The 19227-nt window shown below is 42.3% G+C and overlaps 1 protein-coding gene across 2 annotated transcripts in view; it reads left to right on the forward strand.

The window, feature by feature from the left end:
• LOC115056867 (polypeptide N-acetylgalactosaminyltransferase 18-like) overlaps positions 1-19227 on the forward strand; it is a 114233-nt gene that overhangs the window by 85262 nt on the left and 9744 nt on the right. For both annotated transcript variants that reach the window (XM_029523633.1, XM_029523634.1), the window contains 2 exons: positions 581-676; positions 8995-9159. In XM_029523633.1, coding sequence (XP_029379493.1) covers positions 581-676; positions 8995-9159 — 261 coding nt within the window. The remainder of the gene's footprint in view (positions 1-580; positions 677-8994; positions 9160-19227) is intronic.

The following is a 19227-nucleotide window of genomic DNA, read 5'->3' on the forward strand; positions in this document are numbered from 1 at the left end:
CAATTTGACCCCAAACAGTTTTTCGTCCAAGAACAGATGAATTGTCTTCAGTCTTGAAATGAAAGTCTGGTTAGCACAGTGGCTAATTAGCAATTATATACAATTTACTATTAACTGATTTAACTTTGCTATGATTTGGTGCTATATAAATAAATTTGATTTGATTTGTTACTAATCATTTGAAATATCCGTCAATCTTGAGTCAGAATATAATTTTTTTCAATTCAAAGGGGCCAACAGCTCTGGATGCTCAGTTATCGGCCCAAACACAATTTAAATTCATCAGAATTTCTAAATTATGGCTCATGTGTGAGTTAATCTGGTTCCTGTTGCATCCAGTCTGTATGGCAGTGTCTAAGATTCGCTCAGTTTGGGATCAATAAAGTAAATCTATCATTCTGTATCCATCCAGCTCTGACAGACGGAAATTGTGATTTTTGTTTAGGAGGATTTAAGGATTAAAATGAGAATAAGCTTTGTGTAACTGTACCTAAATTAGGAGAGCTCGATGTCACATGCACATGTGTGCTCCATAAATTCGCTTCACGCATTCTTCTTCTGCCTCATTTTTTTGTTTCAGCTGAAGAACAGTCTGAGAAACGACCTGTGTTTGGACCAAGGACCTGAGACCGACAACGTCCCCATCATGTATCTGTGTCACGGCATGACGCCGCAGGTCAGTGGGCTCATGCTCATGTGATTTTCTTGTGCTTTATCTCTTCAAAGACATGAAAAACTGAAAAAATACACACATGCACAAAGAAAGAAAGATCTTAAGAGATCTTCGTGATGGTGATACCTTTCTTTTTCTCTACACAACAAAAAAGCTTTGTAAAACTCAAGTGTACATTTACACAGTATATCTTTAACATTTATCCTCAACAACTTTACTTTCCCATGGTGCCAGATTTCTTGTCAGGCATCAGGCTTCTGGCTTGTGTTTGGTGGTGTTTTTGGATCATATCTGAGAGGAACGGCTGCTTTTTGTTGTTGTTTGTTTGTTTGTTGTTTTTTGCAAGTCGAAATTGTTAATTTGCAAAAAAATAGAAAGTCCTACAGAGGTGAGCAAGAGGCAGCATCAGTGAATTCTTCATCAAAGGAGCAGCAGAGAAAGGCAGCAAGGCTTTCACTCGAGGGTTTGAGTCACCAACCGGCTCAGCTGGTAGTGATCAAAAACGGGAAGGAGGCAGACGCTGGTTGGTTGAAGTTGGCATGCCGTAGCTGGTGATGGACACATGGCAACTCCACCTGGAAAGTATTTTTGACAGCCACTTTCCAAGCTAATTTTCCCAGGAGTAATAAATAAATACCCATCAGGATGTTACGATCAGCACTGTTGACTCTGCATTAATGGGATTTTTTTTATTTTTTTTTAGCACATTGTTGTGTCTCTGATGAATTAAAGGATATCAGCTTTCAGGTCTGTTTTTGGGCTCCTCTGCAGAAATATCTGTCTATAAGTGTTTCACCATACTCACTGGCTACTGTCTGATGTTTGGTGGGGTACAGCTGGTTTAACACAACATTTTGGCTAAAAAGAAAATAATGTCAATGAGAGCAGATTTTTCGACCAGAAAAACCAAAGCAATGAGATTAAAAATGCCACGTAAACCTAAAAGGAACTGCGTGGTGGTGGGAATAATTTCACCTCACACATGGTCACTTGATCCATTGTTTGCGCCTAAATATTGGACTCTTTCAGCAGCTTTTGGAAAATGTGGTCAGTCTCTGCATATTGAGACATCTGTAATGTGGAGCCACATGGGTCTGTAATTCACACAAGAGGTCATATTTCCAGTGAGTAAGTTTGTTAATTAAAGCACAGCTATAGCAGAAAATGCTTGCAAAATGGGGAAAAAAAAAAAAAAATCACCACATTATAATGACGCTGCTATTTATTCCTGCAGCTGAACCATCTAAAAGCAGTCAGTGATCAAAAACTCTATCAGCCCACTCCAGATTTAAGGTCCTTTAATTTAACAGGCGGCTAAGGCTGAACTTATTTTCCCTGTAATGAGGCGTTGAAAAGATTTTAAACAGCATGCTGGTGTGAAAACCTCTGTCAGTTGAGAAAATTAAAAATTTAAATCATGTTTAACTGCGGGCTTTATATCCCAGCTGCCGTTTAAGAAGTTTCTATAATCAGGACTGGACGCTACACGCTGAGCTTGGCATTGAGAGGAGCTTTCTGAGGATATGGCGAGCTTCGCCGTCCATTGTCGGAAAAGTTAATGGATTTGACCGGAGTCAGGATGTCAGAAACATTCAACTTTCTTTCTGGGTCACACTCATAAATACAGCAGCAGCTACTTGAAACAGCTGTGCTGGCATTTTGATGTATCTCCCGTCTGTTTGCCTTTCCTGTATTCTCTGTCACGGCATAAACATTAGTAAAGTTATTTATCTCCCTCGCCGTCTGTGAACACAGGAAATAGGCAAAGACACGGCAATTAAAAGCAACACAATGAAAAGCTCAATTCTGAGGGTGCTATTTTCACTTTTATTAGACATAAAGTTTGCAGGATTCTTTGTGAGAAGTCGCAGCCAAAACTGCCAGAAGTTCGGCCTGTGGGCAAGTTTTACACCTCACAATGCAACATTGATTTTTTGCCAATAATAAAAAAAAAAAAAAAAAATCATATTTTAACACAAGCAAGTCCTAAATTGAGCTTTTGTTTCTCCACAGTGTGAGCACGTATTTACCCCACAACAGGTATTTTGAGGTGTTAAACAGCAGAGCAAGTGAAGAGATCATTTGTCCGCTCACATTTATGGGTGAATTTCAGCTTAGCAAAAATGAAAATGACTTCTAGCGAGCTGTAATTTACCCACTGCGGTGCGATACGTCTCAGTATAACAGGGGTTTTTTGGGGCTTTACCGGGATAAGTCAAGATCATAGCAGAATATCGTTACACAGCAAGAGGGACTAAGCACTTTATAGACTCTTAAGATATTTGGCTTTTAGACTTGGAGGTGAATATATAAGCATTACACTGCACTGAAATGAAACTGAAGTTATTATCTGTCCTGTTCTTGCAGTAGTAATCAGAGAGGGATTAGTGAACCCTAATGGATAAATCCATAATCTTTGCCGTTAATGGATATCTTCACACATATTCGCACGTAAACAGCCGCTCCTTGCTTTAGCCTGATGAAATTGCAGGCCTCAGTAGCTGCACTTAGGCAAAGTGACTCAGAAATGTCACGCCAAATCTGTTTCCAGCCATCGGAGGTGTTAGACTCCGCTCAGATCTGGGCGGCGGATGCCCAAAAAGTTGCAGTGTTTAAGAGATGTCAGCGACAAGCAGCCTCAGGATGCAGATCAAAAGCCAGCGGGAGCCATTTCTTAGCCAACATCAAGGACTTGAGTATTCTTCTGGTCTTCTGTCGCCGCCTTTATCGCTTTTCATTCCTTATTCTTTTCTCGTATGGAGAATCTTTTGTAATGTTATTCCCCCAAGTCTTTCTTATTCCTCCTTCAGATCATTTTATTCTGATTCATCCGATCCTTTAGATTACCTCCGAGTCCTCATCCCTCTGAGGAGAAACATTTCATTCTTGTGTGTGTCCAACAGAACGGATGGAGACGGCTCTGAATACCTGATGAGGCGCTGAATGTCAATGATGCATGGCATTCCTCAATTTCCTCCCCAGCTACTTGACACAGATGAATGAACACGGCGGAGGATGAGACAGATAGATAAAGAGAGAGAGACGTAGACTCCCTCCAGCATCGCTCACACTTCTTTATATGCGCCAGTTAATAACAACTATCGACCTCGCGTCATGAATATGCTGAGCGTGCTAACTCACTGAAAAGAAAATCTTAAGTGCTAAAGTTTCATGTTTGCATACATGCAAAACATTTAAGGTTTTACTTTGGAAGTGGGCATGTTGTCTGTGTTTAAAAGAAAAAAAAAAGTCCATTACATCCTGCATCAGTGGAAATAGAAAGAAAATGATGATAAATGTTTTATGTGTCAGTAAAAGTGTGGAGCATATGCATGTAGCCACGTGCGTGCTAGCTGCGCGCCCATAAATGCCTCGGCCAACATGTCCAGATGTTTACTGTTGCTCTACGTTACTGACAGTTATTAGCCACGTCCAAATGGCAACCCAGGGTGACATCACCCGTTGGTGTGTTAGCTGCCATTTTGAAGTCTGGAGTTTGAGAGTCGTCACCAAATGGTTGTGCCATTGTTGCTGAACTGAGCTAAAACCCAGTAATTACATTTAAATGTGTAATGCTCGGGCTCTCTGTTGGCATGACTGTTGGCTGATTTACAATTCCATGTGTATTTGCATCTACACCAACGCCATAACTTATTAACAGGACTGTTACAATCCTGAGCCGGGGAGCTGCACAGTAAAACAATGAGGGTGACACACACGAAGAATACAAACTAACTATAATGCTGCCCATTTGAAGTGAGAGGGGGAGGCCAGACTATCAAGACTCATTGACCGATGAGAACACAACGAACTGCTTAAACAATCTCAGACACATAAGACGTGTGGCAGCTGAATCAGGGGCCAGTTTCAGGCCAGTTGCAGGACGTGTGGAAAAGAATATCTCTTCAGCAGACCGATGAGGAGTTCAAGTAGAAACCAAGCAAGTAATAGAAATCTGATCTGGGACTCCATATTGGCGTAACCTCACAAAGAAGATTGGTTTGTGGCCGGATCAATGAAGTTTGAAAATTGGCCCTCTGAGGCTGTTTACCCAAGCACGATGATGGTGTGTGTGTGTGTGTGTGTGTGTGAGAGAAGCTCCCATTTTGTGGCTTTGTGGGGACGTTGGTGTCCTCGTAGCGCTGCTTTATTAAGGCTGAGGCATGTTGTGGTGATGTGCTGTTAAATATTACAGTGATGGATTAAATGTAGTGACTCAGCGGTGTGTGTGCATTTGTGTGCCTGTGTGGGTGCCTACAAAGCCAAATTACCAGGATATTGAAGTTGTAAGTTCAGGCAGAAGTGAATGAACAAGCTGCAAAAGTCTTGTAGCAGAATCGGATGTTTTTAAAGAAGCTGTGAGGGGGAAAAAAAAGAAAAACATCCAGGCTAGAGAAACCAACTAGCAGAACAAGTTGAATCAAAGATTAAACTTTGAAACACAGATTTGCCACTTGGGAAAGGGTAAGCGCTTTTCTCCATCCGCAGCTTTTCTTGCTAAAGAGACTTTAGAAGGCATTGATTTATCATTTTCAGGAAAGTTGGTAGTCTGTTAATGATTAAAAATACTGTTATTTCACCAGGGAGTCAGTTTGACACAAAAGAAAACTTACACCAATTACAAGACTTAAAAAACTTTTGACAAAGTGCATGTCTGTGTTTTTGTGTGTGTGTGTTGCACAGAGATACGACTATAGCAGATTTATTAAATGGAGACATTATATAGAAACTGTCATTGTTTTACAGAAGTAATGAAGTAATGTACTTTTGAAGCTCTTCTGTCCGTAAGCACGAGTACCAACAGCCTGCGTGTGCGTGTGTGCGTGTGCGTGTGCGTGTGTGTGTGTGTGTGTGTGTGTGAGAGAGCTCTATATGTACCTAAATCTCAGGGTTTCTGGAGTTAACCTCATCGTGCTCTCTCTCTGTTTTTAACCTTCCTCTTTCTGCTCATCTGGATGATCCTTTTCAATATGTGTCGCAACTCTGCAGCTGTGTGTGTGTTGTTTGTGTTGTCTTTGTGCCATCAGAGCAGATGGCTGAGGAGAAACACCAGTGATTAGCCCGACTGACTGCATACCTCGCTGTTGGTAATGAGCTCACCGGGAGCATCGATTAGAACAAAGTCACATTCACACTGAAGAAAAAATAAAAAAGGCTTCCAGGTAGCAAACAAATGTTTGCGTCGTAAGTATTATTAAAGGAAGTTCACAAGGTTCACAAGGATTTGTAAATGAAGAGAAAATTATAAAATGAGCAACAGCCTCTTGAAAATTTGAGACATGATTTAGAAATTGGAGCATTTGTGGACAAATTTAATCAGCAAGCTCCGTATTCTGATTGCAGGAAGACATTTTAACATCAGAACAACGGCAGAAGAAATATGTGCTCTCAAACTCTCACTAAAGACATTTACTGTAAATATCAGAGATATTTTTGGAATCAAGCTTTATTTTTACGGTACAGTTTCTGTGTTTCCTTGGTGTCTAACTAAAGTGTTGAATGTATGACTTTCCTCATCATACATTTGTTGAGTCTTTTTTATTTAAAAAGCTGCATTGTTAGTGTTTGTTTACCTGCTGACAGTTTTATTCTTCACCGCCTTTGCTGTCACATCGCGGCATATCTTGATTTATTAATGCTGCCTGCATATCAGCGGAAATGAAACTGCAGTAAATCAGTTATATGTATTCTATAACAGGGTCAAATACACATTGATCAACACACACCCACACATACATAACCACACACGTAGTCCCTCTGTCTCTCGCTCTCCTGGAGAAACTCGACAGCATAAATAAATTGTAGATTCATTCCTGAAGGGACCGAACATTGATGTTTGGGCCATAAACCATCACACAGGTCTCAAATGTGGTTTAACTGCAAGTTCAGTGGAGTCGATGTGCTCTGAGCTTCAAAACCGCTCCTCAGGGTTTATCTGCTATGTGCTGACATGATTCTTATTCCTCAGGAAACACCAGACTATTCACAGATCAACTTAATCTGTGTGATCAACCTCTTTGTAAGCAACTGAATAGATAAACGTGTGACAAACATTCATGCATTAATTCATCTACTAACGCTTATCTGTTTCTGGGTCACGGGGGCTGCGGGAGCCAATCTGAGCTCGCTCTGGGCGAGGGGCGGGGTCACCCTTGACAGGTGACCAGTCCATCACAGAGACAGAGACCAACAACCACTCAGACCTACGGACAGTTTAGTCACCAGTTCACCCAAACATGATGTCTTTGGACGGTGGGAGGAAACATGGAGGCTCCACACAGGAAGGCCTCAGCCATCTTATTGAGGGGCAACAGCACTAACCTCATTTAGTCCCTGTTTATCCTTCAGTTTACTGAGTTTACTGCTTCTGGTTTATATGGTTTGGCAGTTTCTCTTCAACTGGAGGTTATGCCCAAATTTTTAAGTGCAAATTTAAATTCAAATGTTGTACTGTCTGCATAATCACCACGGCTGTTGAATTTTATTTCAACATAAACACACATTTCTTTGTGCTGAAATTGCAACAGGACAGTAGCTTTTTGTCAACTCAGATGGAAAGGCCTCAGGCCTGAAGTCTGAGGCAAAAATAAATCATCTGAAGTGACTCACAGGGATTAGATCAACAAGGTGCTCCTTTATTATGTTTTGCCTGCCCAGAGATTTTGCTCAAATCAACATGCATTGCTCAGTGGTGACGTTAAAAAGGCGGAAAATCAGCCGAGCTCACGGGCTGTCCTTTGTCGACACTTGTTAATGTGCACATCTGTCAGGAGATTGCTGTCTGTCTGCGCTAATCCTGCTATTAGAGGTTTTTAAGGACCCGTGACAGGAGAGGAGATACAATTAAGCCGTCTGTTGGGAGCTGAGCACCAATCTATTGATGGATGCGAGCCTAATCACTCATATTAGCGCACATGCACATACACAGAAAAAAAAACACAGCACTTGCACACACTCGATGCGCTCAGACACTTAATGCACGCACACGCATGCCACCGGTCTCCGGTGTTGTCAGTCTTGAGGTGTTTTTAACCAAAAGCCCTGCAGTGGCTTCAAAGTGTGATAATGGCTCCTATCTAGATATGTCCTGTTCCTGCAACACAGTCATCATTCTAATCAATTACATCCTCAGAGCTTCCACAAACAAAAAAAAGCCGAGCACACAACCAGTGTTTCCATTTGTTCTGAGCATCGCTGGCTGTGTGCTTGCACTTCCGTGGCACCTTGATCTCAACATTTTTTATTTATACTTGTGTTGATTTCATATCAACCTTGATCCTTCTCATTTGCTTCACTCATGTCAGGCTGTCAGTGATTCTTTGACTCATATTCTTTTTGTTTTCCATCCGACTCGGGGAAAACGTCTTATTTTCAAGCTGCTCAAGTTTTTTTTTTTTTTTCACCTTGCTAGATTTTTTTTTTTTTTTTTAACAAGCTTCAAAACTGGGCCAACATTTGCATTCATTATCATGTGTCATTTTTAGGAAGCAAAATTTCTTCAGCTAATATTTAACTGTTGTATCTACATTTCTTTTCTTTTTTTTTTTTTTACTTTATTTTGTAATTTTCAATTATGCAGAATCAGTACAACTTATTCCTAATGAACTTAGTAAATATCAAAGTAAAAGAATAACAACAGTAACTAAATAGACAGATAAGATAAATAATGGATACAATAAAAAAAGAGAAAGGAAATAAATAATAAATTGTATTACTATCCCTGACCTCTCTACAGCTCTCCAGAGCTGAATATTCTCTTCCCATTTTATGTCTTTTGCTTTTTAATTAGATCAATTATGACGGCTTATTTATTTCTCTCGATAGCATCAGTCAGGATGTTATAATGAGACATTTTACAGGTGAGGTGAAAGAAAGTTTACAGAGCTTTCAAACTCACTGCGACTATAATCTAAAGCATGTACAAAGGTGCAGTGTGATAAAATGTTTCTTTTGCCCGCGATACTCATACTCGCACTTTCAGTTTCTTAACAGTATTGAGTTCAGTATAATTTTGCCCAAAGTCATTTTGACCGAGAGATTTTGTTGCTAGGCAACATTTAGTGGTCATCAGCCACGTCAGAGGGAGATGATGAAGTGGACCAACAGTGAACTACTTCTTTCACGGAGGAAATTATTCTGTATTGTCTCTATTATTAATGACAGTTTGACAAAGTTTGGTGTCACACCTGCTGCTGTTGGGTGTATTTTACGGTTGAGGTTTGCCGACGGGTTGGAGTATCGTTGCTGACCTGAGGAGGGTGCTCTGTTGGTTTGGTTAAATGAAGGTGCTTAACCCCCCCCCCCTCTTTGTTTCCCAGCAGAACGTCTACTACACCAGCTCCCAGCAGCTTCACCTGGGGGTGCTCAGCCCGACGATCGACGACGACGACAACAAGTGTCTGGTGGACGTGAACAGCAAACCGCGGCTCCTGGAGTGCAGCTACGCCGCCACCAAGCACATGAAGCTCACCTGGATGTTCTCTCAGGTAGGATACGGGCGCAGAGGGGGATGCGATGAGATGTAACACACTCCTGCTGTGTCCATGTCTCGCCCATTTCGGGTCTTCCATTAAAATGCAGCCTTTGCTCTCGCTGGTTTTGCTCATTGACATCCTGTATGTCTGGCAGCTTCCCGTCTTTCAGTGTGTCTTCCTCTTAAATCCACCTCTCCACTTTGTTTCTGATTGTCGCAGGAACATCTTCTGGTTTTGTCAAAGCACAGATCATTCTTCCATTATTGCATTCAAAAACACATCTACTCGGGTTGGATAATGAGCTTTCACACATCCACAGTTTCTGACTCGTGTCTCATTTTTAATCTGAACACTTTTAGTGTTGTCCTGTATGTGACAGATAAGTAGAGGGAGCTGGATAATTAGTAAAAAGAAGACACTACTGAATTTGATGCCCTGGGCATCTCCGGTCGGCGTGTGTGTGTGCGCTGTTCAGATCGAATAAGGAGCCTATTTAAATATTAAATTTAAATAACATCGGCGCCTCAGAGAACAATACCTCCCCGTATTCCGACTCCCTGGTTTCCTTGGCCTCTGTAGCTGCTGGGCTCACTGGCAGGGGAATCTGCCTCCAATTAGCACCAGCCAGAATCAGAAATCTCACCTCTAACTGATGTCAGGAGTCAAAAGGGATGAAACCCATTAGGCACATCTCAAAAAAGAGAGCTACTATTTCTGCATCAAAAGTGAAAAGTACAGAAGTCCAATAAGGCCTGAGATTAAACTCCGGGCTTTTCTAGTAGGAAAAATTAGCTGTGTGATGGATTCATGAGGGAGGGCAAAGTAAAATAAGTCAAAGCGAGTTTAATATTTGTAGCGCCCTCTAGACGGCCTGTCTATGTTTATGAGGTACGCTTCCCAAGTTCTTACAGTTTAGAAATCTCTTTCTTTAAGGTTAACTAATACCAAATGAGAAGTATACTGTAATTTAATATTGGCCAACTAATATCTATTTATACTATGATACAAACCACTTTCATCTACTCATCGAATGTATTTACACTAGTTTTTAATGATTTTACTCAAAACTATAGATAAATGAAATAATTAAATTTTCTTCACCACCTGTAAGTACCCTTTTAACACTTTGTAAACAACAATAATATGTCAAACACAAATAACCAGAAGAAAGGTCAATTTTAAAGATTTACTGATGTAAATATAAACACAAATGCTCGCTCAACAATGAAAATACACACAAAATAAACACTCCAATTCAAAACCTTTCTGTACCTTTAACTTATCAATTTCTAAATATTCAAATAACACCTTATTTTGAGTGCACTCATTAATAAGAAATTAATAACACACCTAAAGCCGGCAGTTATAACTAACTGAAAAAAAGGATATTAACGATGCAGGCCCGAAGCGATGCTCGTGTGCGTTGTAGCCAGAAACACAATGGCTGTTTCACGCTAAAGCGCTGAAATAAAACAGCCAAGAGACTCACTGCAGTGATGGCGTCCTCGTCCCGTATGCAGTACCAGCGGGTTGCTGATGCATGGGCGGATGGTGACTATTCTTCCTGTCTGGATCAGCGTGTTGCTGCCAAGACGGCTGCAGATGACTCCCACACTCCCGGTAGAACGTCACCGCTGACTGTCTTAACAGGTCCGGCACACAGCAGGCTAACTTCTCCCGTAGTCGAGTAGCTGGTCTAGCTGCACGTGAATGAAGTAGCTAAGCTAATGCGAGCAGCATTAGCGGTTAGCGGTGCTCCTCATGGAATACTCTCTGCCAAAGTATTCGTCCTTCCACTGGAACGCGGTGTTGCGCTGAATATCAGTCACTACGAGATTCACTGTCCGCTTATCTCCTGATATTCTTACAAACAATGTCCGTGTTCTGCATATTTGCTCACTCTGCCACATTGAACGCCAGCAGTCCTCGCTTCTCCTCCTCGAGTCTCCCGCTCTTCCTCTCGCAACTGTCAAGTTTTTTTTTTTTTTCACACACAACAATACATACACTTCCTGTTTCGCCAGCTCTTAACCAATTAATTACCAGAATTACAATTTTCACGATCTGTACTTCTTTCTTAACTCGGTGGCTTTTCAAAATAAAACAAAATATGTTAAAGTGCACATTTGTATCTTTTAAGCTTTTTCATTAAATATTATTCTTAATACTTTTAACCACAATTTATCAAACATGAACATATTTAAACTATTTATTGACCCTTTTTTTTAACAGGGTTACACCCTCCCCCCTTTAAACGTCTGATGTCCTCATCAGATTACAAAACTTAACTTAAGTTTATACACAAAGTATCAAGGATAAATTTATGTAGACCCAGCTTAGTGCTTACCAATTTTTATAGTAACCCCTCTATGTACAATAGTAATGGGTTGATCTTTAGCCTTTCCTGGCTCATCATAAGTAAGTCTTACAACTGGTTTCAATGATCTTTTTGGCCTACTTGGCTTTGGTGTCACATGTACATTAGAACAGCTCGAGGGTAGTTCTTCTTGTTCTTCTTCACTGGAGAGTGGTCCTGACTCAGAGTCGGTTTCTTGAGGAACATCTCGAACATGCTCTACAGGGGTGTGGTCTCTCTCTGAGTGACTTTCTTCTGAAGGACTGAGGACTTCCAACTGCTCTGATCCTCCAGCACTATATCTTTCTCTCCTTCGGATGAGATTTCCCATTAACTCCCTGTAAGGTTTGGTCGGCCATTCACACTCCAGATCCGAAGAATCACTCAAGGTATTACTTTCTCTTTGTACAGTGTGATTTGTGGAGTTTCTTTGGTGTCGGATGGGAACACGACTTCGAGTCACAGGTCTCCTTGGAACATTCTCCATTTCCTCTTGCACTGGTATCCTCACTCTATCTCCTATAGGAAGGAGATTATCTCTGTGCAATGTTTTGGCCTTCCCTTTGACATTTAGTGGCTTTACTCTGTAAACAGGCAAGTTTGGCAACTTGTCCACTACAAGATAAGGGACATTGTACCAGCGATTTTCCAGTTTGTGTTTTCCCTTCAATCCAAGGTTTTTCAGCAATACTCTGTCGCCAGGTTCTAGTTTGTGGAACCTAAGTCTCTTGTCGTATGCCTTTTTATTTTGCTGGTGTCTCTTGTTAGAGACCTCTGTGGCCAAGTTATAGGCTGTCTGCAAATCTTCTTTCAGTTTGGCAACATATGCAGAATGTGGTTGTTCAGCTTTGCCATCTGGGCATGTCCCAAAGCATACATCCAGTGGGAGTCGGGCCTCCCGGCCAAACATCAGCATATATGGAGAGTATCCCGTGGCATCACACTTGGTGCTATTGTATGCATGCACCAGGTGCACAACATGCTGACTCCATTGCCGCTTCTTCTCTTGGTTGAGTGTGGCCAACATGGACAACAGAGTTCTGTTGAAACGTTCAGGTTGGGGATCACCCTGGGGGTGGTAAGGGGTGGTCCTTGACTTCTGTATTCCCAGTATCTTTAGCAGCTCTTTAATGAGTCGAGACTCAAAGTCTCTGCCTTGATCAGAGTGAATACGAGATGGCAAGCCATAATGTACAAAGTACTTTTCCACTAAGACTTTCGCCACGGTGAGAGCTTTTTGATTGAGAGTGGGGAAAGCTTGGGCGTATCTCGTAAAATGGTCAGTTATGACAAGCACATTACTCACTCCTCTTGAATCTGGTTCCATAGACAGGAAGTCAATACAGACGAGGTCCATTGGTCCAGAGCTCACTATCTGATGTAACGGTGCAGCTCTTTGACACGGAGTCTTCCTGAGCACACACTCTCCGCAGTTTTTCACATATTGCTCTACATCAACTGACATCTTTGGCCAGAAGAATCGGCTCCTGATCATGTCAGTGACTCTGTCCACTCCTAAATGACCAAGGTCATCGTGCATGGCTTTGAGTACTACTGCTTTGAACTTGGCAGGTAGCACTAGCTGCTGTGTCTTTTTTCCTGTGTGGCATGTGCTCACTCGATGTAGTAACCCGTCAGTCATGACTAGCTTACTCATCTCTCTTTTCATAGGGAGTAACTCTGGATTTTCTTTCCACTTGCCACACTTTATAGCTTGTATGGTGGGTGCTATCAAGCTGTCTTGGGTTTGGGCTGCCATCAAGTCTTGCTTGGACATTTGTTCCAGCGAGGTAAGCTGAAGACGTGTGGGGTAAGCATACACATCAGGAATGCAGTCAGGTGGAGCTCCAAGCTGTTCAGCATACTTGGGGAAGTCTGCCGATGGGCCCAGAACACCGACTCGCTGGCAGATTGACTTGACTCCAGCCTGCGAGATGCTCTGCCATTCCGTCTCCTCATCTCTTGCCTCTATGCGTGACAACAGATCAGCATCAATGTTATTTCTACCTGGCCTGTAGATAATGTCAAAATCGTACACTGACAAGTCCGACAGCCATCGATGTCCTGTGGCGTTGAGCTTTGCTGTTGTCAGGACATAAGTTAGAGGGTTGTTATCTGTACGCACAGTAAAGTGGGCTCCGTAGAGATAGTCATGAAATTTCTCCACAACTGCCCATTTCAGCGACAGAAACTCTAACTGATGGATGGCGTAGTTTTTCTCTGACGAGCTCAGTTTTCTGCTTGCGAACGCCACTGGTCGCAACCCTTCTGGATATGCCTGATAAAGCACAGCTCCCAGCCCTGTAAGGCTAGCATCGACATGCAGTGTGTAGGGCTTGTCAGGGTCTGCAAAGGCGAGCACAGGGGCATTTGTCAAACACTGTTTGATTTTCTCAAAGGCTTCAGTGCATGACTCGTCCCACCTGTCTCCAAACGGTTCCTTCTCATCCAAATAAACATCTCTTTTCCCTTTTACTGGCTTTTTGCTACGCTGAGGGGGACCATAACCTTTAGTCAGGTCAGTCAAAGAGCGGACGATGGAGGAGTAGTTGTGGATAAATCGTCTATAATAACCACAAAAACCCAAAAAGGATCGTAGGGTCTTGAGATTGTAAGGTTGAGGCCAAGTGGTCACAGCTTCGATTTTTGCAGGGTCAGCAGCAACACCCTCAGCAGTCACAATATGACCCACATACTTGACCTTTGTTTGGCAAAACTGACATTTGTCAAGTGAAATCTTGAGGCCTACCTCTCTGAGTCTGTCCAGAACCTTTAATAGTCTCTCTTCATGTTCTGCCAGAGTCTTTCCAAATATGATCAGATCATCCAGATAGACTATTACTTGGAGCATGTTCATGTCTCCAACTGCTCTCTCCATGAGGCGCTGGAAGGTTGCAGGAGCTCCAGTTATACCTTGAGGCATCCTCTCGAACTGGTAGAACCCGAGAGGGCAGATAAAGGCAGTCTTTTCTTTATCCTCTTCTTTCATGGTTATTTGATAGTAACCACTTCTTAAGTCAATCACTGAGAACCATTTACTACCCGACAGGCAGTCAAGAGCCTCATCGATGCGTGGGGTAGTGTATTGGTCTGGGACAGTGCGGCTGTTGAGTGTGCGGTAGTCAATGCACATCCTTACATCCCCATTCTTTTTCCTCACAACCACTATGGGCGATGCATATGGACTTCTGGACTCTTTGATGATGCCTGATGCTAGTAACTTTTGGATATGACGCCTCACGTCGTCGATATCCGCTGGGGCGATGCGTCTGGAGCGTTCACGAAAGGGTCGTGAATCAGATAAGCGGATCGTGTGTTCCACTTCTTTGGCGAGTCCCACATCCAGTTCATGGAGGGAGAATACATCGGCTCTTTCAGACAGTTTTTGTCTGAGACTTGCTTTCCATGGTTCAGGGACAGGTGACTCACCAAAGTTGATCATGCTGACATCAAAAGCATCCTCTGTCTCTTGCTTCTGTTTCGGCACTGTGGTAACCACATCAGCTACACACAGGTGACCCAGGACAGCACCGGCAGGAATGGTCACTTCTTTCTGCGATTCATTATGAACCACAACTGTCAGCCGGTTAATGTCCACAGCCTTACTAGGTATTGCCATAGGTTGGAGCATGACGCCTGATGGGAGAGTAGCTGTACTGGAGGCCTCTACTATCAAGATGTCATCTGGCAGGGACTTTCTAAGCACCAGTTTGCAGACTACTTTACTGCTGCTACCTGCAGGTAGGACAAGTGAGCTTCGACCCTCCAACTTTACACAACCTATTTCATCATCCTCTTCATTTAACAAGTCTATGGCTTTATCTTTCACGGTTTCTGGGGAAGTGTTCTGTATGCCAAAGGTGTGAGCTACAGTACCTTGAACTCTATCGTCACGCAGCTGGGCTAGCCGCTTGGATAGGTTAGCCTTGGTATTGGTCCCGAGAATTACAGGTGTCTGATCAGGACCAGGTGGATCGGGGCAAATGAGAGCCAGGGCTGACAGGGCTGTTGGGGTACCCGCTACCTTTTTGGGAAACTCTAGTTCCACTGCTACGTAACCAAGGTAAGGGTAATCAGAGTCACTTAAACCCCAAATGTTAAGATCACTTACGGGGCGAATAGGAGTATCAGCAAGATGTCTCCTGTACCAGGATTCAAAGATGATGCTAACTCTTGAGCCACTGTCGAGTAATGCATCACACAAATGTCCATTAACTTTCAGGGGCTCCAAAGATGGTGGCCCTATTAGACCCTCTGGTATACCTGTTGGGGCAAGCTGATCTACTACACTTCTCCTCACAGTACAGTCAGTTGTGGGTGAGGGGGCATCAGTAGTAGGTTGAGAGGTATGGGTCTTTGCTTTTTTAAGAGCTTGAATGAGTCTTTGGATCACTTTGCTTTGGTTCTCAGGGTTTCTGCACTTCCCTGCCATGTGTCCATTTTCACCACAGCGATAGCAGAAACGCTCTTCTGTCTCAGCCCCTTGTCTGTTTTGGGTGTTTACAGTCATCACTGTGGGAGAAGGTGTAGATGGTTGAGGTAATCTGGAGTTCACCTTTTGTTGTAACTGTTTCAGTTGTTTCCTCAGAGCTATCACTTCTGGATCAGCATTAGTCTCTGGGGCATTTCTCACTTTAGTCGGAAATTTCTCATTTTGTGTCTCTTTGTCCTGTGTAGAGAGCGCAGCAAACATTGATTTCACTTCTTTAATTTCAGCTCTCAAAGTCTGTATCTCTGAGTGTTTGTTTTCTTCTTGATGCTTGGCATGAACTGTATACACTGAATGGTTCAGCTTTGCTCGAGAAGATTCATATTCTTCCTCTGTACGAATTTCTTTCAGGAGCTCGAGGAAAGTTGGTGGATTAGCCCTTCTTTCCCTCAGTCGCAGTTGAATTAACATCAGATCGGCATTAACTGCACCCCTCAGAAGCTGTTCAAGCCGTGCACCATCCATGGCTAGGGGAGTGAGACCACCTCGTTGTACCACTTTGGACAGGCAACGTTCTAATCTCCTGAGGAAATCAGATAGCTTCTCACCTGGTTGCTGCTGCTGCATTCTGAATGTGAAATACAAATCGTCTCCAGATTCTGCTAATCCAAAGGCGTTTTCCAGAGCCTCCAAGCACTTGTCAGGGGCAATGTCCGGATTGGAGAGACGCACTGCTTTTATCACTTCCAGAGCTGGTCCCTTTAAACTCTCCATTATCTTTCTCCTCTTATCTTTTGCAGAGCCCTCACTCTCTTCAACCATCAGGTAAGCTTGCTCTAACCAGTGGTCGAATTGTTCCTCTCCTGCTGGTATAGGCACAATACCGGAAAAGATCCGCAGGCGGCGGTATCCTCCACTTTCTGCTGAGGGCTTGACAGTTTTATCAAACAGATCACCCACAGCACGAAGGATGGCTTCTGTAGATGAAGGTATGTGCGGGGTCAACAAGGCTTGCACATCCTCTGTAGACTTTCCTTCTGCTTGTAGAAGAGCATACAGTTTATGGTTAAAATCCAAATCAGGGTCTGAGCTCTGAGTTGTCGTGAATATTTTCCATGCAGTCTGTCCATCTGAGCTCAAAACTTCACTTGGGACGTCTGCATCAGTCAATTCCTCTTTGCACTCGCAAAGCACCAGCACTTCATTTGTAGTTTCGTTTAACATTCTTCCTCTCACTCGTACCCGTCCCAGGCACTTAACAGTTTCCAATGTCTCTACTATGTGAGCTGTTTCTGTTTTCTCAGGAACGATGGTCAGTAAGGCATGGCTCTCCTCCAGGTTTTCACCCCGACACCAGTTCTTCAGCTTGTTCCTGTACATTGTGACACTTAAGCTGCTATTAGTTAGATATCACTATATATTATTTTGGGGTTTTTTTTTTTTTTTTTTTTAGTTAAATAGTTCACACACTATGAAATTTACAGTCACTAATCACCAATTTCAGCATTAATTAACCCACAATCCCAGCGGTGCCTCCATTTATGTAGCGCCCTCTAGACGGCCTGTCTATGTTTATGAGGTACGCTTCCCAAGTTCTTACAGTTTAGAAATCTCTTTCTTTAAGGTTAACTAATACCAAATGAGAAGTATACTGTAATTTAATATTGGCCAACTAATATCTATTTATACTATGATACAAACCACTTTCATCTACTCATCGAATGTATTTACACTAGTTTTTAATGATTTTACTCAAAACTATAGATAAATGAAATAATTAAATTTTCTTCACCACCTGTAAGTACCCTTTTAACACTTTGTAAACAACAATAATATGTCAAACACAAATAACCAGAAGAAAGGTCAATTTTAAAGATTTACTGATGTAAATATAAACACAAATGCTCGCTCAACAATGAAAATACACACAAAATAAACACTCCAATTCAAAACCTTTCTGTACCTTTAACTTATCAATTTCTAAATATTCAAATAACACCTTATTTTGAGTGCACTCATTAATAAGAAATTAATAACACACCTAAAGCCGGCAGTTATAACTAACTGAAAAAAAGGATATTAACGATGCAGGCCCGAAGCGATGCTCGTGTGCGTTGTAGCCAGAAACACAATGGCTGTTTCACGCTAAAGCGCTGAAATAAAACAGCCAAGAGACTCACTGCAGTGATGGCGTCCTCGTCCCGTATGCAGTACCAGCGGGTTGCTGATGCATGGGCGGATGGTGACTATTCTTCCTGTCTGGATCAGCGTGTTGCTGCCAAGACGGCTGCAGATGACTCCCACACTCCCGGTAGAACGTCACCGCTGACTGTCTTAACAGGTCCGGCACACAGCAGGCTAACTTCTCCCGTAGTCGAGTAGCTGGTCTAGCTGCACGTGAATGAAGTAGCTAAGCTAATGCGAGCAGCATTAGCGGTTAGCGGTGCTCCTCATGGAATACTCTCTGCCAAAGTATTCGTCCTTCCACTGGAACGCGGTGTTGCGCTGAATATCAGTCACTACGAGATTCACTGTCCGCTTATCTCCTGATATTCTTACAAACAATGTCCGTGTTCTGCATATTTGCTCACTCTGCCACATTGAACGCCAGCAGTCCTCGCTTCTCCTCCTCGAGTCTCCCGCTCTTCCTCTCGCAACTGTCAAGTTTTTTTTTTTTTTCACACACAACAATACATACACTTCCTGTTTCGCCAGCTCTTAACCAATTAATTACCAGAATTACAATTTTCACGATCTGTACTTCTTTCTTAACTCGGTGGCTTTTCAAAATAAAACAAAATATGTTAAAGTGCACATTTGTATCTTTTAAGCTTTTTCATTAAATATTATTCTTAATACTTTTAACCACAATTTATCAAACATGAACATATTTAAACTATTTATTGACCCTTTTTTTTAACAGGGTTACATATTTAATCACATTTTTTAGGTCTTAGGTTCTCAGCTAACGCTAAAGAGAATTCTCCAATAATTTCAACACTAAAGTCAAACGATTCATCAAACTCGTGCACTCTGTCGATACACTGCAAGTGTTTATTATTCCAGCCACGACACCTGAGGTCGCACCGCTGTTTCAAAAACACCAGTCGAATTAAAAATGTGTTGAACTCTAATCAAAATAAGTAAATAAAAGAAGTGTTTTAATTAGTTTAAATCAAGAAGTGAAAATTATTAATAAACAGTCTATAAATATTCACGTTTAAAAAAGAATTAACGCTGTCAGGACTTTCCTGGTCACACTGGGAGAGTTGGGAGATTTCAGTCTCACCACCTT

Source organism: Echeneis naucrates, chromosome 16 (assembly GCF_900963305.1).
Source record: "Echeneis naucrates chromosome 16, fEcheNa1.1, whole genome shotgun sequence".
NCBI classification, from domain to species: domain Eukaryota; kingdom Metazoa; phylum Chordata; class Actinopteri; order Carangiformes; family Echeneidae; genus Echeneis; species Echeneis naucrates.